A 27,847-nucleotide genomic window follows, 5' to 3' on the forward strand; every position below is an offset into this window, starting at 1 on the left:
ATTGAAAGCGAGGGGTGGGTCCCGGGGCGGGTCCTGGAAGGCGGTGCCAGGCGCAGGTGCGAAGGCTGGGCGGTAGGGCTGCGGCCTCCGCCGGCGGGCAGTATGGAGGACGTGAGTGCGCGGATGCTGCTGGCAGCCTTGGCTGGAGGGGCGCCTCCTGCGCGGGGCTGCCCGGGCGCGGGGTTGTGGGAGGAGGCACCGGGGCGGTGTCGGGGTCCACGCTGGCCCCGGGCTTATTTTCCCGGCGGAAGGCCGGGCGGGCGGCAGCCCCATGCGGACGCGTGTCGGGTCCCGGAACTGGGGCGGCCCTAGGTGCGCGCGTGGCCTCGGGAGCGGGGCCGGTCGGACGCCCGGGCGCAGGGGCGAGTCCTCCTCCTCTTGGGTCCCGGCCTTGGCCCTGAGAGCTGTGACTTGGAGCGGCTGCGGCGTCCCGCGGGCAGACCTGTCGTTATCATCACCCGAAAACCCACATTGGAGAAAAACAATGTGATGTTTTGAATCGGGGCATGGTAGGAGTGAAGGGATTTTTAAATTTCTTTACTTTTTTGGATCCAAACCAGATTACTAAAAAAACAGTGCATTAGTTACAGTGTATATAGTGTACAGAGTGAAGAGTAATTGCAAAAATCTTTGCTTAAATGTATTAAAACATTTTTAGGAAAAGCATGTATTTGTGCCCAGAATTAACTGGGTTGCTCATTGGCACAAAATTCTTGCAATTGAAAAATGCAAAGTGATAGTTATATTAAAGCACTGATTTGAGTTAATAGATTAATAGGAATATTACTGTGATCCTACCACTGAATGAGGTGCATCAGGCAAGACACATGAAACACAGTTCCAGCCCTACACAAGACCTTAGATTCTTGTGCAAATAGTGACTATAGTTCAGTTATCTTGACTAAATAAAGACCGAACAATTTCTAATGATAAGACTAAAAAATTCTATCTTTTTTTTCAGTTGAGAACATGGAAAGCTAACTGTAACACCTGGAAGTAGATTTGAGCCTCATATATATTTAAAGAAAAACTGATTGTTTCTAAATTTTTTAAGGGTGAGATTCATGAACTGACAATGTGTGGAGAAAATGAGTAAGAGGAAAATTAGAGACTCATCAAAATGTGTGCAGTAAATGCTTCTTGGTTGGTGCTAAGCTGGCCCAGGGTTCTTGGGTCTGTAGCTTTTAGCGTTGGGATTAGTACAACCCTAGAAAATTGTTTCACCAAACAGTTGAAGAGTAATGTTTCACCAATAGCTACATAACTTTAGATCTGAGCAAGTCGCCTGCTTTTGGTATTTTGTGGATATGGTCTCTACCACTCAGTAGAAAGCTAAAAACTGTGTGCCATGTCTTAGGCCCAGACACCTAAATTGAGTTAAGAGAGACAAAGGCTTTTTAGTTAACGGTTCTTTGTTTGCAAGTGGGTGAACCAATTGTGGCTACTTTAAGGAAGAAAGGGATTTATGTGAAAGGATATAGGGTAGATGAACACCTAGGCCTCTGAAAGGATCCAAACAAGGGCAGCTCAAGGGATCCAGAGACACAGGAGTCCTTTCAGAATCTGTCCTGGGATGGATCGCCTCAACCATGGACTCCGTTTGCTTTGCTGCTCTGAGAGAGAGTTGGATTGGCCCAGCCCTTTTTGGTTTCATGACCACCCCAGGCCAGAGGAGGGTGAAGAGCATCAAAGGATGTTCCCCTTGAGACTTAATGCAGAGGTAGACATTGGGTCCCCAAAGGAAGTAGCTATTGTCACAAAAGAAGAGGGAGGAGATGGTATGGAAAAAACAACAGCTATCTTCACTTGCAGATGGTGAGTTCCAGAGGGTGCTGTTTGTATGGTTTTCCCACATTTCCTATAGGCTCCAAAGGGCAGTGTATTTGATGTAGTCACCAAATACATTGTATTTCATGAACATTGAATAAGTGACATAGAAACCATGTTGTCCCCAGCCCCTTCAGTGTAGTCAGGGAAAACAAAAGGCATACACATAAAGGAAACAATACAAGGCAGCATAAGAAATATTCCAAATTAATATTATGGGCAGTACTTTTTTAGGAGTTTTAAAGTAGAAAGAAAACACTTGGCAGGACAAGTTTTATAGAGAATATAAGTTTTGGTTGGACCTTGAAGGATGAGTTGTATTCTGAAAAAGATAAGATATTTGTGGGGCATTCCAGAAAGCTCATGCAGGCTAGAGGAGAAGGTGCATGAGAGGGAACGAGTGGGAGATAAAGTAGACTATTGTCTTACAGTCAGGGTTTCAATGCTACCTTTTAAAAAGTTCCCAGATCCCAACTGTTCAAGAAGTTGGGCCGTCTTTCATTCACTCAGCACACATATTGAGTACCTGCTGTGTATCAGGTACTAAAGGTACAAAGAACATAGTATAATGTAGAGTCCTGCCCTTGTGAAGCACACCTTATTCGAACCACTTTGATACCTTGTCCTTCCATCTACCTGAAAGAACCAAAAACCTGTATATAATATACGAAAAAACAGGCGCGGCCGCCCCCGGAAGTGGACTTCACCTCCCCAGAAGCGGTTTCACGGGGAAGGTTATCAGGAAGGCTATGAAGAAGGAAGTAGTTTGGGTATGATTGAAGGAAGACAGTATGGCACGTTACATGGAGCTAGAATCGGATCTGAGATCGGGTGGTACCAGGGTTTTGCTTTTGCTTGGAAATGTCTCCTGCACCGCTACGCCACTGAGAAAGACAGCAAAAAGATGAAGGTCTTAGAATTGTTGATTGGAATGATTCAGAAATTCTCTTATGATGACCCTACTTATGATAAACTTCATGAAGACTTAAAGAGAATTAGAGGGAAATTTAAGCAGCTTTGTTCATTACTAAACGTCCAGCCTGACTTTAAAATTAGTGCAGAAGGTTCCGGACTTTCATTTTGAGGATGACAGACGCACAAAGACAAAACATCAGGGAACAGATGTTCGTATGTCAAGTGTTTAAAAATGTGATTAAAGGCAAAACAATGATGGGGGATTCATTGTTTTGCAGGGAGGGTTCCAGCTTGGCCGGTGAAAGGGCTTCCTTCCCCCGAGGTCTGCCGGGTAGCCTCGGTGCCGCCCCCCACGGGGCCCCTCCACACAGGCCCGTCCTTTGTTGGGCCCTGTCTGCTCTGCAGCGTGAACGTGGCCCTGGCAGAGCCCTCACCAGTCTGCTCTTCTCTGGTCCAGGGTCCAGGCCCCTGGCTCACGGGTTCTCGTCACCTGGCAGGCCTGGCTGGATCTAGACTCGGGTTGGCTCTGGATAGGATAAACCTCCCCTTTACCCCCCGGGCTTTGGTCAGCGCTCAGAGGGACAGTTTTTTTAAAAATGAGAGCCACAGGGTTGACACGAAGCAGGTTAATGGGAAGGAGTGATGGGAACTGTGACATTTATTGACCCTTGAGATATGCCAGTGCTGTGACCTTCTCATGTTTTATTTAGTCCCTTCAAGAGCCCATGAGGTAGGCGTTATTCCCATTTTATAGACGAGGAAACTGAGGCCCAAGAGACTGCCTGGTCCAAGGGCAGTGGGCGGCAGAGCTGGGACTCCAGCCCTGTCTCCTGGTGCCCGCTCTGGAATACATGGTCGCACCCACAGTCTCGGGGTCCCTGCCTGCATGTCCCCACTATGCCCCGTGGAGCCCTGGGGCATCTCATGTGGCCATGGACGTGGGTGTCTGGCTGAGAGGAGGAGAGGCCAGCCCTGTCCCCAGGGAGCTGGGACGTGCTCTTCCTGTGTCCGCGGGTGGGTAGGGCTCTGCAGCATCAAAAATGGTCAAGGGGAGGAGACTTTAAGGCCACCGTTCTATGTGCAGAAACTTTGGAGCCTTACTGCAGCCTTCCTTCTAGTGTGAGTTCTTCTGTCTTCTGCCCGGACTTAAAAGGCATCATCTGTACGCGGTGCACGGCCTCAGGTGTGCCTTTGTCACAGACACCAGCAGCGCTTACCTCTGGCTGGTGGGATGGAGGGGCTTTTGTTGTCGTTTTCCTGGGTGGATTTTTGTGCTTCCTAAGCTGTCTGTTTGGATAATGTATTATTTTTATAATTGGAGAAAAAAAGAGTATATTTTAAAGCAAAAAAAACCCCAAAAAACGAAACAAAACAAAAAATATATGAAAAAACACTTGTTGAGATCATAGACATCAGGCGATGAAGGACAGTGAACTTGGAGAGATGGGAAGCAAATGACATGAGCCATATGATCGCCCCAGCTCACTGCCTTGAGAGAGTTTTCGGGGTGGGCAGAGGAAGGGGGACCAAGTGGGGCTTCAGTAGACCCCGAGTTGAGGAGATGGAGCTGAATCTGGGGATACCAAAGCAGCTGGAGTTCACAAGACAGAGAACCCAGAAAGGAGAGCACGGCGCAGAGGGAGAGCTCGGAAGAGGTGCAGAGTCCCCTCAGGTATTCAGCTGAGTCCTGTTCTTCGTGCCTCTGAGGAAACTCCCTGAGGACTGGGGGAAAAACCACTCAGAAAGACTAGAGGGACCAGTGCTGTCATGCAGGGCCGGGAATAGTGCCTGTTCTTCCAGCCACACTGGAAACCTCATAATCACAGGGTATTAGGTTTTCAGAAAGGTCTTGCCTCACTTGTGGGGAATAACTAGCACTAGACCAAACATGGTATGATCCCACCTAAGAAAGCACCTTAAAAGAAAGACCAAAAAGATCAAACTGTTTCAAGTGACTTAACTGAATCCCAGAACAAAGCTCAATAATATAGGAATACAAAAATGTCCAGCACCCAAAGAGGTAAATTTTGCAATGTCTGGCATCCAGACCAGAATTACCAGGCATTGCTAATTATGTGATTTAGTGAAGGTGTTAGGTAATGCTATGGTGGTAATCATTTTGCAATATATAAGTGTATCAAATCAACTCATAGTATGCAAACTTACACAATGTGACATGTTAATTATATCTCAATAAAGTGGAAAAAATGATCAAGCATGCAAAGAGGCAGGGAAATATGACATAATGGGTCAATTAAAACTGATTCAAAAATGACATGCTAGAAATAGCAAACAAGGACATTTAAAAAAATTATAACTGTTTTCTGTATGTTCCAAAGGTTAAAAAGACACATGGGAGATATAAAATAAACCCACTCAAACTTGCAGAAATAAAAACTACAATGTCAGATGAAAAAGGCAGTTGGAACAGCATTGAGGCATCAGAGAAGGCAGCATTTTTGCTAAGACAGACACTTGACAGGTGGGGGAGGGATGAATGGGCACAGAGGCTGGAAGGATGGCCTGGAGAGGTTCATGGACATTAGTTAAGGGAAGAGCTGTAAAGGTGGGACAGCTGGTAACTGAGAAAGCTAGAAGCAGAGGAGTCTGGAAGAGAATAGAAATCATCAGAATTGCTCCATGAGTTATGGCAAACTAAACAGGAAGCTATCTAAGCATTGAATAAAAAAAATTGCAGCAGCATTGAATGCCTGGGCGTGGAAATCGAGAAGCCCATTCCAGATCTGGTCATTTCCCAGATCGCTGTGTTCTTTATAATCCTGGTGCACAGCAGCCTGCCCTTAACACCATTGGTCCCCCTCTCTACCCCTTCCAAAGTGAAGAGCCCATATCCTCTATCTCCAAATCCAATTCTCAGGCTTCGCCTTTTCCCACTAAATTTTCATTTCCCTCTTGTTCTAGTGCAATTATCTAACCTAAATTTTTTGCATCATTTGTGCTATTCATTTGCTAATTTATTATGTACTGCCCCATAATATGCCACACACTATATTCTATTGTGCATTCTTATATTGTTCAGTCCTGCATGCCTTTATCCTAACCTCCCTGATGAAAATATAATCTCCTTTTGAATAGGGACTGTGTCTTATATTCTTTTATCTCAGGAACAGTGCCTTATATGTAACAGTTTTCAGTAAGGCTCTGAGATGGAGAGATTGTTTTATGCACCAGATACCTAAGATGCTGTTCCTGTCAAGACCCTAACTTTAAACATGACTAACAAGATTTTGAGGTTGCAGCTCAGCCTTTGCTGGCTACTTCAGTGACATTGCAGCTAGTTGTTTTCATTGAGAATCTGGTATCTACATACTGAAATCTCCTGGAGGGTCTATCAGGGTGATCTGTATCTATTAACACTCTAACATATTTCTCTCATGATTGAAAGTTTAAGACCTCTTAGTAAAGCCTCAACCAGCTTTCCAAAATTTTGTGGAACACCGAGATATAGCTTAAGAATTGCAACCATATGTAATTATTTTTATCAATAATATAAATAATGTTGGGGACTACCCTGGTGGTCCAGTGGTTGAAACTGCGCTTCCCACTGCAGAGGTCACGGGTTTGATCCCTGGTAAGGGAACTAAGATCCCACATGCTGCACGGCACAGCCAAAAATGTAAATATATATATATATATGTGTGTGTGTGTGTGTATATATATAATGTTAAATAAATCAATATCTAAGTTTTGAGGGCTTGAAGAAAATTATTTGAGATTAATGAGATTAATAATTGATAGTTAATGAGATTATTTATACATAATCTCATGTCTTACCTCATTTGGAGATAAAGAATTAAGATTTCTTCTACTTGTTTTAATAATTGTTTTTACCAGTTTGTTTACAGTAGTCATCAAGAAGTTTATGGTATTTTTTCAAAATTGGCTTTAGGTAGGGAGTGTGTTTTCTTGTCTATAATTTGTGTAATGAATTTTAAATCTTTATAGTTTAGTAGATTTGTCTTGGAAACATAATCCAGAGAGTGGTGATTATAGCTTGCTTCCTTTTTTCTGCACCTCAGGGTTCCTTGGATCTCATCCAAAGTATTGAAGATGACCCCCTTCTGGACACCCAGCATCTCCCACATCACTCATTACACGCTCATTTTAGGCCCAGATTCCACCCTCTTCCTACAGTCATCATTGCAAATCTTCTCTTGTTGATACATGTAAGTTAACTGGGAGAAAGTGATCCATCCAAAGGCGATGTTTTTCAAAAATTTATAACCTCTTCAGAGGGCAGTTTGGCTGTATCTATTAACATTTAAAGTGTGCATACTTTTTTACTCATATCTCTACTTCAAATAATTTATTGTAGACATATTTGCACACATGTAAGGATATCATTTATGATAGCAATGTTGTCTGTAATACGAAGAAACTACAAACTGCCACCACCCAGAAGATGCTTTGTATGTTCTGTCCATACGAAGGAATGCTTATACAATATTAAAAGAGAAACTTAGAGGAGAAACTTGGGGTGGATGTGTATATATTTAGATTACCCTTCACGGTTCATTGTTGAATGGAAAAAAATGAGGTTTACAATGGTGTGAATAGAATGTTCCTATTTGTACATTTTAAAAGGGTGTTGAGAGAAATGTTGTGTATATGGGTGATATTGTGACTTATAAGAAATATATTTGGTCATTCAGATGATCAAAATATAGTTCTCATATGTCTTTGGTCTTCATCCATGGTTTCTGGCTCACAGCTCCCAAAACCCTTGGAGTTTTCTGAGTGATAAGAGCAATGGGAGCATCTTTTGTTATAATTTTTGGTCTTTTGTCCTCAGTCCCTAAAATCGCTTCAAAGTCTTAAAGGTGAAATGGGTGTCTTGATATTCATAACAACCTCTTTCCACCACTGCTGGATTTATGTTGGTGAGATGACTTTGGAAAGCACCTAAGGATGGGGGCTGTTGCCAGGGGAACCAAGCAGGAACAAAGGGTTGGAACTTTCAGTCCCACACCCTGGCCTCTGGGAATGGGAAAGGGGCTAGAGGTTAAATCATCCACCGATGGCCAATGATTTAATCAACCAGGCCTATGTAATGAAGCCTCCATAAAGACCCAAAAGGAGGGGGTTCAGAGAGCTTCCAGGTTGGTGAGCTAGAACACTTGTTATGAACCACCTGCCAGGCCCCCTAACTCCACCAGGACAGAAGCTCCTTTGTTTGGGAACTGGCAGGAAGTATGTCTTCATCGGGCTATTGATTTGTATCTTTTAATATCCTTTGTAATAAATTGGTAATGTGGTGAGTAAACAGGTTTCCTGAGTTCTGTGAGCCAGTCTGGCGAACTAATTGAACCCAAGAAGGAGTTGATGGGAACCTCTGATTTATAGCCTGTCAGTCAGAAGTGCAGGTAACAACCTGGATTTGTAAGTGGTGTCTAAAGTCCAAGGAGGGGGTTGTGGGAACCTCTGACTGGTAGCCAGTGGGTAAGAAGCACTGGTAACAACCTGGACTTGCAGTTAGCGTCTGAAGTGAGGGCAGTCTTGTGGGACTGAGCCTTTAACCCATGGGATCTGGTGCTGTCTCCAGGTGGTGTCAGAGATTTGCCGCCCCACTCCGCCATCCCCTCCCCCCGCCCACACATTGGAATTGGTACTGGAAACTTTTAACGTTTATTCCTGTATTCTGTGATAGAATATTTCCAGAAGCATTCACAAGACCCTTTTAATGCTAGTTGTACTGAGCGCCTCAGTGGAAGGGACACCTAATATATTTTAATGTTTACTTTTTGTACTATTTGAATCTTTTTTTTTTTTTTACCATGTATTACTTTTTCAGTTATAAAAACAAAAAAAGATACAGATAAATCTATATATGTTGACGTGGAAATTTATCTATTTATTTACACCTAGGAAATAGTGTTAAGCAGAGAAATCAGTGTACTGTTGCCCCATGTTTTATATGATAAAATTACAAATGTCTGGGAATTTTTAAAAATGTGTGTTGCAACCACTAGATAAATAAATCCTGGAGATCTAATGCATAGCGTAGTGATTATAGTCAACACTAATATAAATTTCAAAGTTGCTAGGAGACTAGATATCTTAATTGCTCTCACCACAAAAAAGAAATGGTAATTATGTGACATGATACAGGTGTCGGCTAAAGCTACGGTGGCCATCATTTTGCAATATACGAATGTTTCAAATCAACACATTGCACACCTTAAACTTATACAGTGTTATGTCAATTATATCCCTCAATAAAAATAAATAAATAAAGTTCAACGTCATAAAAACAAAACAAGACACATGTATGAATGGTCTTGTAGGCTTACTGGGGGCTCTGCTCCAAGTCTGTTAATTATTTCCTCATTTTGGTTACTACAGTCTCAAACACTAGGGGCTGTAGTTGTTCTTTGCTGCAATGTGAAAGATCAAAAGAAGGCAGATTCTCGCCACTCCTTGGGTGTTCATGAGGAGGGTGGATGTGGTTGAGGACTGGCCCAGCTGCTGCTCCAGTGAGGTGCACTGCGGAAGACTTGCACTCAGGACTGAGTGCATTGAGGACAGAGGTGCACCCGTTTTCCTCATGTAGATCTAATAAGTGGCCGGATTCTGCCCTGGCTTCCTGATCCCCAGATAGCAGCTGAAGCGCTTCTTTCCTTGTGCCTCTTTGTATTAATATAATTTATAAATTATATAATTATAAATTATATAAAGAATATAACATACTCTTTATGTACGTACAGTACACACACACACCACTTAAAAAAAACTTTTTACGTTAAATTGCCTGCCTTCGATACTATGGGATTGATTGCCCTAATTTTAGGGCTAAGAAAATCTTATGTTAAAGAACAAGAAAAACTAATGTCTTTATATGCTACTTTGTATAAAATGGATCAGTTGGGTTCAATGTACAGTATATTACAGTAGAGGGAATATGTTGACTTTTCTACTTTCTGCTTTATGAGGATGTGCATCTTGAGCTGCTATAGCAAATATTACTGCTCTTGACAAACCACATAAATTTTAAATAGATTTATTACATGCTAAGATTGGCTGCTATTGGATGCTTGGTGATGGAAGCTAATGACAGCATTTAAAATTTTCTTTGATTTTTTTAAAAATTACAGAATAATACTGCCTTATGGTTAACAAGTAAAACATTACCAAAGTATACAAAGATATAATCTTCCCTTTTCTCTGCTTCGCCCCTTCTCCCTGAGTTAATAAATGGGGTCAGTTCACTGTATCTCTTTCAGTGTCTTTTGTTAAGTTCATACAAATGTATACAAAAAGATTACCACATTATAAAAGGATGTCCCCCATTTCCAAAAAAGAAAAGATTGGATAATACGGTATTTATTACTCAACAGCAGTGTTCCTCAAACTTGAGCATGCACCAGACACCCTGGCAGGCTTATTACACTACAGGCTGCTGGCCACACCCCCAGAGATTTTGATTTGGGGCCTGAGAATTTACATTTCTAACTGGTCTGGAGACCACACTTTGAACTACTACTTTACACCTTACTTTCTTTAATCTTAATATGTCATAGATATCCACCCAAACTAATACATAGAGCTTTAGTTAATTCTTTTTTTTTTTTTTTTGGCTGTGTTGGGTCTTTGTTGCTGCACTTGGGCTTTCTCTAGTTGTGACGAGAGCGGGGGCTACTCTTCGTTGTGGTGCATGGGCTTCTCATTGCGGTGGCTTCTTTTGTTGTTGAGCACGGGCTCTAGGCATGCAGTCTTCAATAGTTGTGGCACCAGGGCTCAGTAGTTGTGGCTCGTGGACTGTAGAGCACAGGCTCAGTAGTTGTGGCACACGGGCTTAGTTGCTCCATAGCGTGTGGGATCTTCCCAGACCAGGGATTGAACCTGTGTCCCCTGCATTGGCAGGAGGATTCTTAACCACTGTGCCACCAGGGAAGTTGCCTAGTTAATTCTTTTATAGCTGAATAACATTCTATTATGTGAGTGGGTATACCTTAATTTATTCAAATATTCTGCTATGGATGCATACATATACTTGGGCAATTTACAGGTTTTTTTCAAATACAGAGAACACTGCAGTAAATATATGTGTCCATATATCCTAGGTACTGTGCTTTTACTTCTGAGTGATAGGGTCCTAAGGTAGGATTTCTGGGTCAAGATATTTCCAAATTATTTTTCAGCAGCACTTCCCAGACCAGTCAGCATTTTATGAGGCTGTCTGTTTGCCCATATGTTGACATCAATCTTTTAAATTTTTGTCAATCTAATTGGATAGTTATTCTTGTTCTCTTAAAACTGAAGCTAGAAATAAACTTTTTTAATTCATGATTTTTATTAGTTAGTTTTGAGGTGCTAAATTAACTTTTTACTCTTTTTAATAAAAGAGAAGTGGGCAGGAAATTGAATTTAACATTAAGTACTCATCTTTGTTAGATGGGATTTGGGGTGATTTTTATTTTCTTATTTGTGATTTTATCTGTTTCCCAAATTTTCTGCAAATTTTTCTCCAGATTATCTGTTTAAAAAGTTTGTAAAAATGGCAAAAAGAAAGTATTTTTAAACTCATAAAAGTAGGATACTGAAGAGTATGTGCTGGGGATGGTCATTATTGTTTCTTAAATCCAAATATTGAATATTAATTCTACTGTTTTCCTTTCCACCAGATTGTGTTTGTTATTTTAGCATTTTTAACAGGTGTGCTTTGTTCTTACCCCAATCCAATTGAAGACAAGTGCCCAGGAAACTATACCAACCCATTGAAAGTTCAGACAGTCATAATCCTCGGAAAAGTGATTTTGTGGATTCTGCATTTCCTTCTTGAACGATACATCCAGTATCACCACAGCAAAGTAAGAAACCGAGGCTATAACAAGATCTACCGGTCAACAAGGCATCTTAAAAGCCTTCCGCTAATGATACACTCCACTGGTAAGCCCAGTTGTCTCACTCAGCTATTCGGTGGCTTGCTTGAGTGTAATAAATGACAGCAGAAAGAAAATGTTAAGTTTGATTTTATAATCAAATACATGCTCTCATTTTTTTAAAATTAATTAATTAATTTATTTATTTATTTATTTGGGGCTGTGTTGGGTCTTCGTTGCTGCGCGCAGGTTTTCTCTAGTTGCGGCGAGCGGGAGCCACTCTTCGTTGCGGTGCGTGGGCTTCTCATTGCGGTGGCTTCTCTTGTTGCGGAGCACGGGCTCTAGGCACACGGGCTTCAGTAGTTGTGGCACACGGGCTCAGTAGTTGTGGCTCACAGGCTGTAGAGCACAGGCTCAGTAGTTGTGGCACACGGGCATAGTTGCTCCGCGGCATGTGGGATCTTCCCGGACCAGGGCTCGAACCCGTGTCCCCTGCATTGGCAGGCGGATTCTTAACCGCTGCGCCACCAGGGAAGCCCCGTGCTCTCATTTTTGTGAGAGTGATGTGGCCACTAAAATTAGGATCACCTTAATGTCTTGAAGTTTTTCTTATATTTCCCTTTGAAATCTGTATTTGTTATGTAGGGGAGGAAAAATATTCCCTCTACCCTTCTAGGTTCTTGGCTGAGATTCCACCAATAAAAGACAGATTAACAGGAGAAAAACGAATAGAAGTTTAATAACATTATACCTCCTGTATACATGGGAGAGACCCAGGAAAACTGAGTAACTCCACAGTGGCCTAAGCCACCCTCTTAAATAATATCTCCAGCTAAAGACCAAAGAAGATGGGGAGGGTTGGGGAAGGGGCGATAGTTCTGGGAGGTGACCAGGAAAAGCACAGTAAACAAGGGTAAGTTTGTTATGCTTGCCTTCTGCATTGATTAGAGTTTCTAGAGATTTAGAGTCATCCTGGTACAGAGAGGGATATAACCTTACAAATGGAGATTTCCCTTATGATTGTAAATGTCTCTTGTAAAAGGTAACTCCTACCTGGTTTTCAGAGCTTCATCTGTGTCTGCCGTTTCTTAAAAATAATCAGCTTAGAATAATCCTTAAGACAAAGGAGGCATATTTTGGGGTAGCATTTTCTGTCCCCTTCATTATGAGCAAGGTACCCCTGTGTGAAATGTGGACTTTTTCCCCCTTTTGATACTAGCAGACTTATTCATCTCAAGGAGATATACAGCTGATGCTAGTTGATACTTGTAGGATAAGAGGGAATTGTTTTATTTTAAATGAAGCTCGGTGCTTTTCTCGCAGTAAGAGAAAGACTGTTATATAATAAGATGTATTACTAAAACAGAAAACCTGGAAAACAATTTTGAAGGCAAGGTCAGAAAGTCTATCCAGGATGCAGACAATTTAAAGGCTTAATGGAATTAAACTGAACTTCTTTAGGTATTTTTGCCTAATTGTCAAGGTTTCTACCTTTTCTAAAAAGCCCTCTTTTTCAATTTGAGTCCAGAATAAATGTTTGAACATTTTGAAACCAAATTAGAAATTAATTTTTCCCCAGAAAAACAGCTCTACAGAATTTAATGTTTTTCCTGTGTTCTGGTAGTGCATTTTCTTAAAGGGCAGGCTGTGAGTTCATCTGCTCAGCGAGGTTGTCAATGGGAGCGGGAGGGCCCAGCGGTTGCAGTGAAAGAAGCATTGTATTGGAATGGCTGGTCTTGAAGCATCTCCAAGGGGCGGCCTTTACTGCCCCCAGAGGAAGATTGCGGTTTCTACATTCTACTGCTGATTGCAGTACTTGTTTATGGCCAGAAGATGTCCCTATAATCTTTGCGCCTCTGACAAAGAGAAAAGCAGAAACCTATTTGTATACTGACCAAAATAATGTTCAGTTTCTCCACTGATGGTCTGGAGATAGTATTTTTGAGGCCCACCAAGAGATTGTCTAATCTTTGCCTTTCCTCTGACTTTCAAATTATTGCTACACATGTGACTCTTAATCACAATCTGTTTCTAAACAATTGGACCCTCAGTTTAATCACAGACGGCATCACTTTTAAGTTACTCATATAAGGACCCAGAAAATCCAGGAGAATTGGGGCAGGTGTTTACTTTGTTTCTATTTTCTTTAAATATTTTTTTGTCTTATTTGAAGAAAAAGAAGGTAAATCTATGAGGATATAGAACTTCCAGCTAATCCGAAGGGTGTAACCATTCTTTTTTTTTTTTGCCTGTTGATAGTATTGCTGGGTATGGTTAGCTTCATCCTGATGCTTGTTATTCTCTGCAGAGAGAAAAATAAATTGATTTTACTTTATTTTGTGGAGATGGGAGAAGGGGCTTTGCTTTCCTTCCAAATAAGTTGAAAATGTGTATCTGATTTATCTGTTCTCCTTCCTTAGATCGAAATACATCCTGAACTCTATCAAATGTTATTAGCTGCATAGCAAGTTGCATATTTAGTTGTTCTTTTCACTGAAGCGAAAACTTGACCCTTGGAGACATGGTGCTGGGCAGGGTGCTCTCATGATGTCCACAGTGCTTATCATTCAGGGGAATGTCTTACTTCTGCAGTCTCTTCTGCCAGCCTGCAAGTTCACCCTGTGACCTGCCACACTGCTGACACAGGCCTTGCTCAGGGCATCAGAAATCCTCTGGAAACTGTGTGTTCACTTTCCCTGCAGAGGTTTTTCCCTAGTTTTTTCCTCTCCCTAAAGCTGTAAAGTTGTATATGTCTTGTACACAAAACTAATTCATAAATTGAGCTATTGGTCAACATGCTAAGGCACTGTGACATTTGTGAGTGTAAGGGAAGGGCTTAGGGATTTGTGCTGGACCATTGCTTTGTGTAGAGGGACTTCTGATAGGTTATTTAAACAGGGTTCTTTGGCTCACAGTCACCCCTTTGTACCAAGAAGCAGAAGGTAAATCAAATGAGCATCTCCCCAGCCTTGATCAGACTTGGATAGATATGTTAGTTTTAGGAAATTCTAAGATAAAACACTACAGGAATGACTTCTGCCCCTAAACTTTTCTTTGACAGTCTTCAGACTGTAAGTGCAGAATGAGGTTAAAATGGTCTTCAAAAATAAATAATGGATATGCTGAGCAGGGGAGAAACAGCTAATATTTATTGTCACCCCATTTTTCAGACGAGGAGTGGAGGTGTTAGGTCATCTGTCCAAGGTCAGCAGCGTGTCCCCGGTTTTTTTCTGGATACTCGCCTCGTCCTTGACTGTGCTGCACGACCAAAAGGGGCCACCGGGTCCTCGTAGAAACTCACTCCTTGAGTTTAAAAAAAGTCCAGATTCTTAAGTATTTGTGTCATGGGGCATCATTTGCTCTTAGCCGTGTTGTGTTTGATTTCCATCCTCTACCTTCCTTCGTCGCCGCCTAGCTGGGTGGGTGCCCGCGCCCTTGCGGTACCCCTGCGGGGGCTGCGGCAGCGGCGGCGGCGTGGGATCGGGGACTCCGCCCCGCCCCACCCCGCTCACGCACCCACGCTGCGTCTCCTCCCCGCAGGCAGCACGGCGCTCCTCCTCCTGCTCTGCCTGCAGCACTCCTTCCCCGAGCCCAGCGCGCTGTACCTGGACCTCATTCTGGCCACCCTGGCTGTGGAGTTGGTCTGTTCCCTGACGTGCCTGCTCGTGTACACAGGTGAGAATGACAAGGAGCCTGTTCTTATAGAAAGGCCTTTCACTGCTGGTCGCATCCCCACCTGAAGCCCAGCCCATTACCTTTCTGGCGGGAAACCTTTTCTACGTGGCCGAGACCCTATTGAGACCCCATAGCTCATTGCTGACCACATCCAGACTCCTCTAATTTAAAACCACCAGGAACATACCGGTGAGTCGCATTTCTAAAGTTGTGTCATCCACAAATTCTTATCAACTAGAATGAAGGCTTTTCATTAAAAAAAAAAAAAAAAAGAAAAAGAAAAAAGATCTACAAACTTTTGCGTCCTCAAAGGCAACTGAGATGTAAGTCTGGCTTTAAATTAAAATATAGCTAAATATAGGACTTCCCTGGCTGTCCAGTGGTTAAGACTCTGCGCTTCCACTGAAGGGGGCATGGGTTCAGTCCCTGGTAGGGGTAAGATCCCACAGGCTGTGTGGCAAAATAAAAGTAAAATAAAATAAGTAAATAAGTTAATACATGCAAAACTGCATTTAGCCCAAACTTGATTTTGATAAACCATTTAAGAACCCACTTCTTTCTAAATTTAGAACTGTCTGAGGATTGTTCTGTCTGGCTGTCTCTCAGAACTCTCAGTGGTAAGATTAAATAAGCTTCAAACATGTTAACATGAAAGATAGATGGAAGGATACTTGAAGAGAAAAAAATCCAAGCCTGAAAGAAACAAGATTCATTTCTGCTGCAGTACTGACATGCACTAAAATCTGTAATAGCAGCTAATTTGGTGGCATTGAGCAACAGTTGTTTTGTGACAATAAAATACCTTATCTGTCCATTTTGAAAGAGATTATTTCTTCAGTTATGAAGGAAAAGTCACATGGGCCAAAGCTTGTGTTTCATTTTACTGTTTTGTGCCTCTTCTTAAGGCTTCTAGGACAAATGTTGACTTTGTTCAGTGTATCACAAAAAATTTAAGGTTGATTCCCTGATACATGCATTTTTCTTGCTTCTCTATATTAAAAAGATTTAAAAGATACCTAGTTTTGGTAATGCTGATAGTAACTCTTCATGACATGATTCTTTGATATACTAATTCTAATCTAAATTTGACTAATTTGTCTGCAGTAAAGTGGTTAATCTCTATAAGTCAAGATGGACTCTTCTCATTGGGCACCTGACTGTCTCTGTAGGAAAAAACTAGGAAAATAAAACTTAAAAGATTTGCGGTGATTTGATTAGCTTTCCATTTGTTTAAAAATAAGCAAGGATTCAAAAAAATGCCACTCAGTTACCAGCCTTCCAGTAGCCCTGATGATCGGGCTTCAGCTCAGGAGGAAAGGACTGTAAGGGGCAGCAGGCCCATGTCCAGTGTCCTGCGGTGTAGTGAGAGCTTTCCTTGGCTTATTGTGGTGGAAAGGAAGAGTGGAAGATTCTCATTCCATGTAGATTGCACTGATGTTATTGCCTGGCCTGTGATCTGATATATGCTGACTGCATGCAATTTAATTTATTTTAAAAACCACAAACACCAGAAACTATCACAACATTGTAAATCAACTGTACTTCAATTAAAAAAAAAAAAAGGAACACCTTCAGGAAAAAAAAACCCCACAAAGATGAGTCTGAAGGATGGACATTTTTATATTGTTGAGCTATTGTCTTTTATTTCTGCCTCTTAACTTTTACTTTAATATTCTGTAACTGTTATTTCCTTTTCCCCAGTTCAAGAAACTTAAACTTGTTCCAAGTTTCTTCATTTATCTTGGAGTTATTATGTGGAAGACACCATTATAAGGAGATGCCATATGAACGTAACTCCAATTTAGAGGCAAGCCTCATGGGACAGTCGAGTCTCAGCCTTCATCTCCTGAGTGGCAGTGGACACAGTGGCTCGCTCCCTCCTTGAGATGCGTTCTTTACTTGTCCTGGAGAGCTGGCTTCCTGGCATCCCGCCTGGCCCCCTGATGGCCCCATCTTCTCTTTTGTTGAGCTCTCCCGGGCTGCATGGTGGAGCCCAGCGCTCAGTCTCCGTCTGCCCTTGGGTGGGCGCGCTGTTCTCGTGCCATCAGAAGCCGAGGGGCTATTCATATCTTTTTTTTTTTTTGAAGTATAGTTGATTTACAGTGTTGTACTAGTTTCAGGTGTACAGAAAAATGATTCAGATACATATATTCTTTTTCAGATTCTTGTCCATTATAAGTTATTACAAGATATTGAATATAGTTCCCTGTGCTATACAGTAGGTCCTTGTTGTTTATCTATTTTACATACGGTAGTGTGTATCTGTTAATCCCAAACTCCTAATTTATCCCTCCCTGCACACCCCATTTCCCCTTTGGAAACCATAGTTTGTTTTCTGTGTCTGTGAGTTTATTTCTGTTTTGTAAATAAGTTCATTTGTATCATATTTTAGATTTCACATATAAATGATATCATGATATTTGTCTTGCTCTGTCTGACTTATTTCACATAGTATGATAATCTCTAGGTCCATCCATGTTGCTGCAAATGGCATTATTTCATTCTCTTTCATGGCTGAGTAATATTTCATTGTATATATGTGTCACGTCTTCTTTATCCATTCATCTGTCGGTGGACATTTAGGTTGCTTCCATGTCTTGGCTATTGTAAAAAGTGCTGCAATGAACATTGAGGTGCATGTATCCTTTTTTTTTTAAACAGATTTATTTATTTTTATTTATTTATTTTTGGCTGCGTTGGGTCTTTGTTGCTGCGTGCGGGCTTTCTCTAGTTGTGGCGAGCGGGGACTGTTCTTCATTGCATTGTGAGGGCTTCTTATTGCAGTGACTTCTCTTGTTGCAGAGCACAGGCTCTAGGTGCACAGGCTTCAGTAGTTGTGGCACACGGGCTCTAGAGCACAGGCTCAGTAGTTATGACGCATGGGCTTAGTTGCTCCGCTGCATGTGGGATCTTCCCAGACCAGAGCTGGAACCTGTGTCCCCTGCATTGGCAGGCAGATTCTTAACCACTGCGCCACGAGGAAAGTCCCGTGCATGTATCCTTTTGAACTATGTTTTTCCTCTGGATATATGCCCAGGAGTGGGATTGCTGGATCATATGGTAAATCTGCTTTTAGTTTTTTAACAAACCTCCATACTGTTCTCCATAATGGCTGTACCAATTTACATTCCCACCAACAGTGCAGGAGGGTTCCCTTTCCTCCACACCCCCTCCAGCATTTATTATTTGTAGACTTTTTATTTTATTTTATTTTATTTTATTTGTATTTGTATTTGTAGACTTTTTTTTTTTGTAGACTTTTTTTTTTCTTTTTTTTTTTTAAATTTTATTTATTTATTTATTTATTTATGGCTGTGTTGGATCTTCGTTTCTGTGCGAGGGCTTTCTCTAGTTGCGGCAAGCGGGGGCCACTCTTCATTGCGGTGCGCGGGCCTCTTGTTATCGCGGCCTCTCTTGTTGCGGAGCACAGACTCCAGATGCGCAGGCTCAGTAATTGTGGCTCACGGGCCCAGTCGCTCCGCGGCATGTGGGATCTTCCCAGACCAGGGCTCGAGCCCGTGTCCCCTGCATTGGCAGGCAGGCTCTCAACCACTGCGCCACCAGGGAAGCCCTTGTAGACTTTTGATGATGGCCATTCTGGCTGGTGTGAGGTGATACCTCATTGTAGTTTTGATTTGCATTTCTCTAATTAGCCATGTTGAGCATCTTTTCATTTGTCTGTTGATCATCTTGATGTCTTCTTGGAGAAATGTCTGTGTAGGAGTTTTGCTGAATTTTTTATTGGGTTGTTTGTTTGTTTTTGATACTGAGCTGTATGAGCTGTTTGTATATTATGGAAATTAATCCCTTGTTGGTCTCGTGGTTTGGAAATATTTTCTCCCATTCTGTAGGTTTTGTTTTTGTGTTGTTTATGGTTTCCTTTGCTGTGCAAAAGCTTTTAAGTTTAATTAGGTCCCATTTGTTTATTTTTGCTTTTATTTCCATTACTGTAGGATATGGATCCAAAAAAACATTGTGGTGATTTATGTTAGAGTGTTCTGCCTATGTTTTCCTCTAGGAGTTTTATAGTCTCCAGCCTTACATTTAGGTGTTTAATCCATTTTGAGTTTATTTTTGTATATGGTGTTGGAGAATATTCTAATTTCATTTTTTACATGTAGCTGTCCAGTTTTCCCAGCAACGCTTATTGAATAGATTCTTTTCTCCATTGTATATTTTTGCTTCCTTTATCGTGGATTAATTGACCATAAGCATGTGGGTTTATTTCTGTGTCCTCTGTTCTGTTTCATTGATCTGTGTGTGTCTGTTTTTGTGTGAGGGGCTTCTCATTTCTAACTCTCTTGGCCACCACCTAAAAGTCAAGGGCTTCTTGTTACATTCCCTCACTTGGTTCTTTCGGCATCTCACTGACCACTTCCTTCTGGTCCTTTCTGATGAACCCTCTGCATGTCTCCTAACCTTCTCACATTTCTCTTTAACCTCTTTGTTTAATCTTCTTCAGCCTCATTCTCATCTGAGAGTCACATCAGAATCATCTGTGGGTCCTGGCAGTTCCCTGACAGGTTGAACATATGACTCAGCACATGCACTTCTGGGTCCATGTGTACTTTTACACAGATGTTCCAAATGGCATTATTTATAGCAGCCAGAAGTGGAAACAACCTAAATGGTGTTAGGATAAAGTGATGACTAGACCAACAAAAGGTGTTCTATCCATACAGAGGATAGTATTCAGCCACAAAAAGGAAGGAATAATGGAATGAAGCACTGACACTTGCAGTATGGATGAACCTTGAAAGCATTATGCTGAGAGAAAAAAAAAAGCCAGTCATAAATATTATATGATTCTGTGTACTTGGAATGCCCAGAGCAGGCACATCTATAGAGAAGGAGAACACATTAGTGGTTGCCTAGTCCTGGAGGTGGGGGTACCTAGAGAGTGACTGCTCATGGATCCCAGGCTTCTTTTTGGGGTGACAAGATGTTCTAAAATTGATTGTGGAGACGGTTGCACAACTCTTTGAATGTACTGAATCATTGAATTGTACACTTTGAAGGAATTGCATTGTATGTGAATTATATCTCAAGGGTTGTTACAAGAAAGGAAAGAATCAAATGTGGAGTTTTAAAAAATTGTGCTGGGGCCTAACCCACCTCCCCTCCCCCTTCCCACATGTTGAATACTTGACCCATTTGGAGCTGCACGAACAATTCTTAAGGCCAGTCTCATTGGACAGTCACTGCCATCACTGAGGCCTGGCTCAGCCCTTTCTCTTGATCCCTTGTCACCATCTGTGGTGGGAGTCCTCATTCCAGCCGTGTCCCAGGGTTATTACGCAGGTGGGGCAGGGCCCCCGGACAGTGGCTCTTACTCAGACATGCAAATTGTTCGGCTCAGTCTGTAGCCAAACCTGCGAGGTTGGGAACAACAGCCTTGTTGTGTCTGATTATTCAACTCTCTGCAGCAGACTTCTACCCACGTGCATTAGGCTGCTGGGGCTGCCAGAGCACATACCCAGCCTGGGTGACTAAGACACACAAACTTATTTTCTCTCAGTTGTGGAGGCTGGACCTCTGAGATCAGGGTGTTGCAGGCCTGGCTTCTCCAGAGGCTCCTCCCTTGGTGTGTAGGTGGCCGCCTCTCGCTGTGGCCTCACATGGCCTTTGCTCTGTGCAGGTGCATTCCTGGTGTCCCTTCATCTCTCAGATCAGCACTGCCCCCATTACTTTGTTCTTACTTTGATTACCTCACCAAAGGTCACGGCTCCGAGGGCACTCATGTTGGGGTTAGGGCTTCAGGTTCGTCAGTGGCCTCCAGGTCGCCGAATTCCCTGGCTCTTCCATGTGTCTTCACTTCCGGGCAGTGAGCGCTGATGACTCTTTCCTGACTCTTCTCCTGCCTCTGCATCAGCATTTCCATTCCCTTTTAGCACATTTTCCCTATTTGTTTATTCACTTTATGAACCTTTTTTTTTTTTTTTGCATATTACTTGAAAAGAATAGCCAATTACTAATGAAATTTGAATAAATGGAATTAGAAAATTTTTCGTGATTGGATAACCTGACAATAATGACTTTATTATTTTAGTGAAAATTCGAAAATTTAATAAAGCCAAGCCACAGCCTGATGTACTTGAAGAAGAAAAAATCTATGCTTACCCCAGCAATATTACATCGGAGACTGGATTCAGGTAAGTGTGGAGTAAAAGATTAGCGAAAGAGATTTAAAAGTTTATTCCATCTGGAAATCTAGAGACCATTCTGATGCTTGGAGTTTAGGACTCTGCATATGTTAAAATATGTTTATAACTATGTTTGATTTGTTTACTTCCTCTCAGCTGTGGTGAAACCAAGTCTAAAGAAAGAATCTCGTTTGGGGATATTGCCTTGGCTTATAAAATCTAAGAAAAAGTAACAGATATAACGTGCTGTACTGAAAACTAGTAGAGATCCATTTGCAAAGAGACTGTTGGTGAACATGTGTAACCCATGAATACCTTGGTTCTGTGCAGGACTCTCTCAAGCCTGGAAGAGATTGTGGAGAAGCAGGGAGACATCATAGTGTACCTGAAGCGACACAATGCCCTGCTCAGCCAACGTCTGCTGACCTTCACGTCCTCTGACCTCAGCTCTCAGCCAAGTGGGATTTGACAGCAATTCCAGAGGAGTCAGAGTAATTTAGACTGACCGGCTACCTGACAAGCTGTCTTAGGGAAATGCAGCTTTGCCAAGTAACATTCTACAATTTCTGCTGGAAACCTGAATTTGGTTCTCACCTGTGTGGCTGTTTAATAAGTAGGACTCGTGGATCATTTGAAAGACACTTTGTAGCGCCTTGTGAACTCAAGGGGAATGTCTGTTTTGCACATTTTGAAATTATTTAACTGCCTGGTTTATGCTAGGATCAAAGGTATAGATTAAACATCTCCTTGACCAACACTTCTTCCATACTCACTGGGACCTGGTAATAATTTGGCTTTTTATAGAGGAAGTCTGAAATGACAACCTATTTAAAACTGGGCTTGAGTTTTTCCCACTTCTATACTGGTGAGAGAAGTCATCATTTCTCATGGTTAGTGTTTTATCCTGTGGAGCCTTATGTATTTTATATGCTTGTGTGGTATTGGATGGCCTTGGCCCGTATAGCTTTTATAAGAATTTCGTCACTGTAGGACCAAGGTCTCACTGGATGATTTACTTTGCAGCCCCTACAGGTTTCCATTCTCCAGAAATAAGATTTGAAGATTACTTGGACCAGCGTTAGACCGACCAGTGCTGCCTGTGAAAGCAGGAGCGCCTGCCATTGGCAGCAGCTGAAATAGTTAGAGAAGACTTCCGGCTTTCTCTTTATTTTGGCCCTTCTTTGAGAGGTAGCCATGTATTTCAGTATTGACTGTCTTTGGATCAATAAGTTCAGTGATAGGAAAGGGGTCTTCTGTAGCTTTAAGTTTGAAAGGAAAGAAGAATATGTTTTTTAGTCTTGGATTATACTTAAAAATTATGATGAAAAAAATGTCATATCAACTTATATATAGATATTAAACATATCTAATTCTCCAGATAAAATGAAGCATATTTATGAGTAAATGGCATTTTTTCTCCAGTTTTCCTGGCATGCCCTTTTCATGTATCAGTTTGCTTTTGGCACCTTTACATGCTGCCTCAGAAAGCCTTCTGTGTGAAAGCTTAACATGAGGGAAGGGGATATGTGTGATTATGTATGCTGCTAAATTCTTTTTTTATTTAGCTGAATAATCAATATTTGATTTAAAAATCCTTGAGCTATACATAACTATTTGGCAAGGGATGTGTTCATTGGGTCATACCATACATATGAAAGGCAAACATCTGTTTCCTTTAGATACAGCCATTGTGGAGCATTCTCAAGGTTTTCTGCTGAGGTCAAGGTGATTGTGTGTCACCTGTAGTCAATACCATTGAGTCCCCAAATTGACAACATTCACAAACTAAAGCCAAAGTTGTATTTTTAAAGTTAAGATTGTATCCAAGTTTGCTGACTTTTCCTTCCTCTCTTTTTCTTTTTTCCTTCCTTTTTAATATGTCTCAAAGCCATTGCCTTCTGTGGAAACCTGTCTCTATGTTCTGGAAGAGCTTTTGCCTTTAGCTGTTTTCCTTAGGGAAAATACATGTGGTAGATGATTAATTCTCATTTACTTTTAAATTCAGTTTGGATCTACAGTCAGTTTCTAAGGTTTATGTGATGAACATTGGTTTACAGAGAAAGGTATAGTTAAAAAGTTAGAATACTCAAGTTCTGATGGGCTGTCTGTATAATCACCAACACTCTTTTCTAAACTCAATACTGAACATTTAAAACAATAAAAGAAAATGAAAGAAAGGAATGAACAAAACAATTTAAATGTTAATCATTCTGCGCACCAAGTAGATACTGTGCTAGCACCGTGGATACAAAAATTAATAAGACAGTCCTAGCTTGTAGCTTACATTCTAAGGAGAGGACTAGGATTTCCAGGCTCTGTGCTAAGTGAAATGATGACAGTAAGCCCAAAGTGCCGTAGGGGCTCCAGGTCATAGAGTTTCCTGGGGGGAAAGGCTTTAGGTATTCCAGGAAAATTTATGAGTAAACAAGAAGGTCGAACAGCTACAGATGATCATCTGCACTGTGTATAGCTTGAGCCCAAAGAGTGATGCTGGACATGGGAGGAGGAACGACCAGTGGCAGATTCTGGGGACCCTAACGCTCTCTAGGCCAAGGGGCCTGCAGTGGAATGGGGCCCACTGAAGGGTTCCAGGCAAGGAAGTGGCAGTTGGTTTTAGTTTCACGAGGATCAGACTGCCAGTGTGGTGTAGGAAAGTGGGTGGCAGAGTATATGGCGCTGAACTAGGGCAGGTAAAGTAACATTTTATTATGGGTATATATGTATACATCTGTATTGTATTTCTATATTGTTAATTTGGGGATTTTATTTGAAATGACAATAGCATCATGACTTACTGCATTTCTTTGAATACTAATGAATTAGAGCTTTTTTCCCATATTCTTTGGCCTTTTACAAATCTTTTGTGATGTACATGTGTAAGTCTTTTGCTTATTATTCTCCTGGGATATTCTTTTTCTAACAAACATCTTCCTTTATATATAAGGATAGTCTTCAGTTTATATTTGTTGGAAATATTTTCTAGTTTGTTTTGGGTTCTTTTGCCATGTACTCTTCAAACACTACAGCCTGGATTCTGTCCCCATAGCACTGGTGGAAAGTTCACACAAATGAATTCCTAAAGCCACACTGGGTGAGAGCCAGCAGTGTTTGAGGGAATTTTAATATACTCATGCTTGGGAATTCCCTGGCTGTCCAGTGGTTAGGACTCTGTGCTTTCCCTGCTGAGGGCCCAGGTTCAATTCCTGGTCAGGGAACTAAGATCCCACAAGCTTCGCAGTGCAGCCAAAAATACACACACACACACACACACACACACACACACACACACACACACACACGCACCCACACCCCTAGGCTTCTGCTGGAGGCCGTTTTTCTTCACATGAATTAATTCTTTTTCCTTTTTCCTCTAAGGTAGGGTTCTCTAACCTTGGCACTATGGACGTTTTGGGTTGTATAATCTTTGTTATGGTGACTGTCCTGTGTGTTGTAGGATATTTAGCAGTATTTCTGATTGCTAGGATGCCTGTAGCAACCTCCAGTTGTGACAACCAAAAATGTCTCCATACACAGGCATTTCATTTCATTTAATACTTAACATTTAGTTGAGAGCCGGTGTGCACCAGAGAACAGGGGTCAGTCAGACAGAGGTGGTTTCTGTTCTCGTGAAACCTACATTCTCATGGCGGGGTTGGGGCATGACGGGGGAGGAAGTGAACACAGCAGACAGACAAGCCAGTATCGGGATTGAAGAATACAGTTCTCCTTCTGTAAATTAGGCCTTATGGAGATTCTGATGTTTAGATGACTTATGGAAAGAATTTAGCTTCCGTTCAGAAAACTGAATGGCAAACAAAATGAACTTTACATCCTCTCCCCATCCTTTTTACAGAAGACGCTGTTATTTGGTAATCTCACAGACTGATCAGAGATGCTCTTGTGAGCCTTGAATACAAAACTCCCATCTGTTAGCCTCTTGAATTCTTCAGGAAACAAACCTTGAATATATGCCAATCACAAATCACAAAAATTTCAAAACATTTCCTAGGTTTCCTAAGGAAGGTTGTTTATTTGTAAACCACGTAAGCCTGTCTCTAATTCTTCCCCTCCCAGCCTCTCTAGTCTGGCCCAGCTTTTCATCCTGTTGTTCTACTGGAACTTCTTATCAAGGCCAAGGGTAGGATACCTCTTACCAGGGCTGAGTGCCCTCCTCAGCCTGCCTGCACCCTTCCTCTCAGTTGCCCACTCCCTCCTTGATTGATTTTCTTTACTCTGGCTTCCAGGACACTGCAGCCTCCTGTCTTTCTTCCAGCCACACTGGCCTCCTGTCCTGTCTCCTTTGCGGGCTCCTTTTCTTGGTGTTAGTGTCTCCTGGGCCTCTTCTCTCTCCATAGGCACTCACTCTTGCTGACCTCATGGCTATAGCGCAGTGTACAAGCTGGCCACTTCCAGATGTGTCCTCCCTGACCTCCAGACGTGTATACCCAGCTTCTCTTCTAGATCTCCACTGCAACGGCTGAAAGGCATTTTTCAAGGCCGAGCTCTCCTCCACAGCCTTCTCTGTCTCCACAGGGGTCGCTGGCTTTTCCTTTAAAATAGAGTCAGACTCCATCACCTTCACATGGATTGTTGCAATAGTCTCTTAAGTGGTCTTTCGGATTCTAACCACCACCCTCCCCCCGCCCCTACTACCCCACACAAGCATCAGTGTTTAGTGTAGCTGCCAAAGAGATCTTTCTAAAACACACTTGACATACCGTGTTACTCTGAGGTTTCCCTAATCAGTAAAATCCCAAGTCCCTGGCAGTGACCTCCAGGGCTCTAGAAAATCAGCTCCCACCCACCTCACCTCTTCCTGCTCCTTCACTTCCTCTGTTCCAGTCACATTGTTGTTTCTGGACTCTGAGACACCCCCACCTCAGGACCTTGCACCCCTGTTCCCTCAGCCTGGAATGATCAATTCCTATGTAACTTTACCTCCTTCAAGTCTTTTTTCATGTCTCTTTCTCAGTGAGGCCTCCTCCCCACTCAGCCCCTTCTATCTCCCTTACCTTAGGGTTTCAGAATATGTCATCTCAAAATATGTCACTTTGGCATATTGGTTATTTTGAACTAAAGTTACTTGAGAAACATCCACTACAAGAAGTAAACTCTTGGAACTTCCCTGGCAGTCCAGTGGTTAAGACTGCACTTCCACTGCAGGGGGCATGGGTTCGAACCCTGGTCGGGGAACTACGATCCCACATGCCCTGCAGCATGGCCAAAACAAAACAAAAACAAAAAATCCCAAACAACAACAACAACAAAACGCTACCACTCATAAAAGTCACTTAAGAAACAAAAAACAGAAGTAAACTCTTACCCTCCTTTTTCCCTGAGAAAGCAGGAGATAAATCTGCCATGTGAAAGGTACCCTCCCCAGTGAAACTGAGCAGGACCCGGCAGGGCTCTCCTGGGTACAAAAGCCCCTCTATGTCTCTGTTTTTTGTTTGTTTGTAGAAAAGGGCTTTAATCTCCTAGGCCTTCTCTGAGTTCCAAAGAGCAGGCACAAGCAGTTACTAATTAGAGGAGTGAGGGAATGCAGACACAAAGGAAAAGCAGTCAAGAAACAATACTGCAGAGATAAAAAGAATCCTGCTTCCTCCTCAAGTGCTATACATAGCAATCTGATGCATATCTTTGAGTTGTTCTGCAGGAACTAAGACCCCACTCAGGTGGAGGATGGCGACTACAAGCTGACCACAAGCACGTAGACCGCAGACTGGTTGGAACCAGAAGGTTGATGATTAAGGTTCCTGGAACACCACCTGGTTACCTCACCACCAAACAATCAGAAGAAAGTCATGTACCCTGCAACCCTCACCCCAATTGTTGCCTTTAAAAGCCTTTCCCTGAAAGCCATCTGGGAGTTTTGGGTCTTTTGAGCATAAGCTGCCCATTCCTCTTACTTGGGCCCTGAAATAAATGCTGTACTTTCTTCACCACAACCTGGTGTCAGTAGATTGGCTTTGCAGCATGGTGGGTGAGTGGACCCAGGTTTGGTCTGGTAACACCAGGAGGGTAGAAGACATCCTTATCACCAGACAGGGAATTTAGGGCCAAGAAGGCTGTATAAACAAACCTTGTGTAGGGGAGGTAAAATAATATCCCTCTATCCTTTTATGTTCTTGGTTGACACCCGTCTGTAATAAAAGATAGTAAACAGGAGACAAATAGAAGTTTAATAACATGTATACCTTCTGCAAACATGGGAGATACCCAGGAATACTGAGTAACTCCCCCAAGTGGTCCAAGCCACCACCTTAAATACCATCCAGCTAAGGACAAAAGAAGATGCTAAGGAGTGGGAGAGCTGGTTATGGGAGGCTACAGGCAAAGCACAGTTGACAAGAGTATGGTTGTTATGCAGATGTAGGTCTTTGCCTTCTGCATTGGTAAGACTTTATAAAGATGTAGAGTCATCTGCCTCTTTTTTGGCACAGAGAG

The 27,847-nt window shown here is 42.2% G+C and overlaps 1 protein-coding gene across 4 annotated transcripts; it reads left to right on the top strand.

Annotated features, from left to right (window-relative positions):
* Positions 1 to 27,847, top strand: TMEM192 (transmembrane protein 192). 4 transcript variants are annotated; one of them, XM_036853391.1, is made up of 6 exons: positions 1 to 111; positions 6,783 to 6,929; positions 11,385 to 11,649; positions 15,123 to 15,257; positions 21,307 to 21,409; positions 21,731 to 27,838. In XM_036853391.1, exons 1-6 carry the CDS (start codon positions 103 to 105, stop codon positions 21,867 to 21,869), a joined length of 798 nt encoding a protein of 265 aa, XP_036709286.1. In that variant the 5' UTR covers positions 1 to 102; the 3' UTR covers positions 21,870 to 27,838. The 4 variants fall into 4 exon arrangements, with proteins under 4 accessions (XP_036709286.1, XP_036709287.1, XP_036709285.1 ...); XM_036853392.1 differs by lacking the exon at positions 1 to 111 and adding an exon at positions 120 to 509 and having other exon boundaries at positions 21,731 to 27,839; XM_036853389.1 differs by lacking the exon at positions 1 to 111 and adding an exon at positions 1,988 to 4,414 and having other exon boundaries at positions 21,731 to 27,840.

The sequence above is a fragment of the Balaenoptera musculus genome, chromosome 5 (assembly GCF_009873245.2).
Source record: "Balaenoptera musculus isolate JJ_BM4_2016_0621 chromosome 5, mBalMus1.pri.v3, whole genome shotgun sequence".
Lineage (NCBI taxonomy): Eukaryota > Metazoa > Chordata > Mammalia > Artiodactyla > Balaenopteridae > Balaenoptera > Balaenoptera musculus.

What these genes read in the sequence shown, in the direction of transcription:
- TMEM192 (XM_036853389.1), top strand. Translation starts at nt 4,202, where the DNA reads ATGAGCCATATGATCGCCCCAGCTCACTGCCTTGAGAGAGTTTTCGGG. An exon ending in GAGGTGCAGAGTCCCCTCAG is followed by an intron (nt 4,415 to 6,782) that starts GTATTCAGCTGA and finishes TCTGCACCTCAG; the next exon opens with GGTTCCTTGGATCTCATCCA. An exon ending in GTGCCTGCTCGTGTACACAG is followed by an intron (nt 15,258 to 21,306) that starts GTGAGAATGACA and finishes TTATTATTTTAG; the next exon opens with TGAAAATTCGAAAATTTAAT.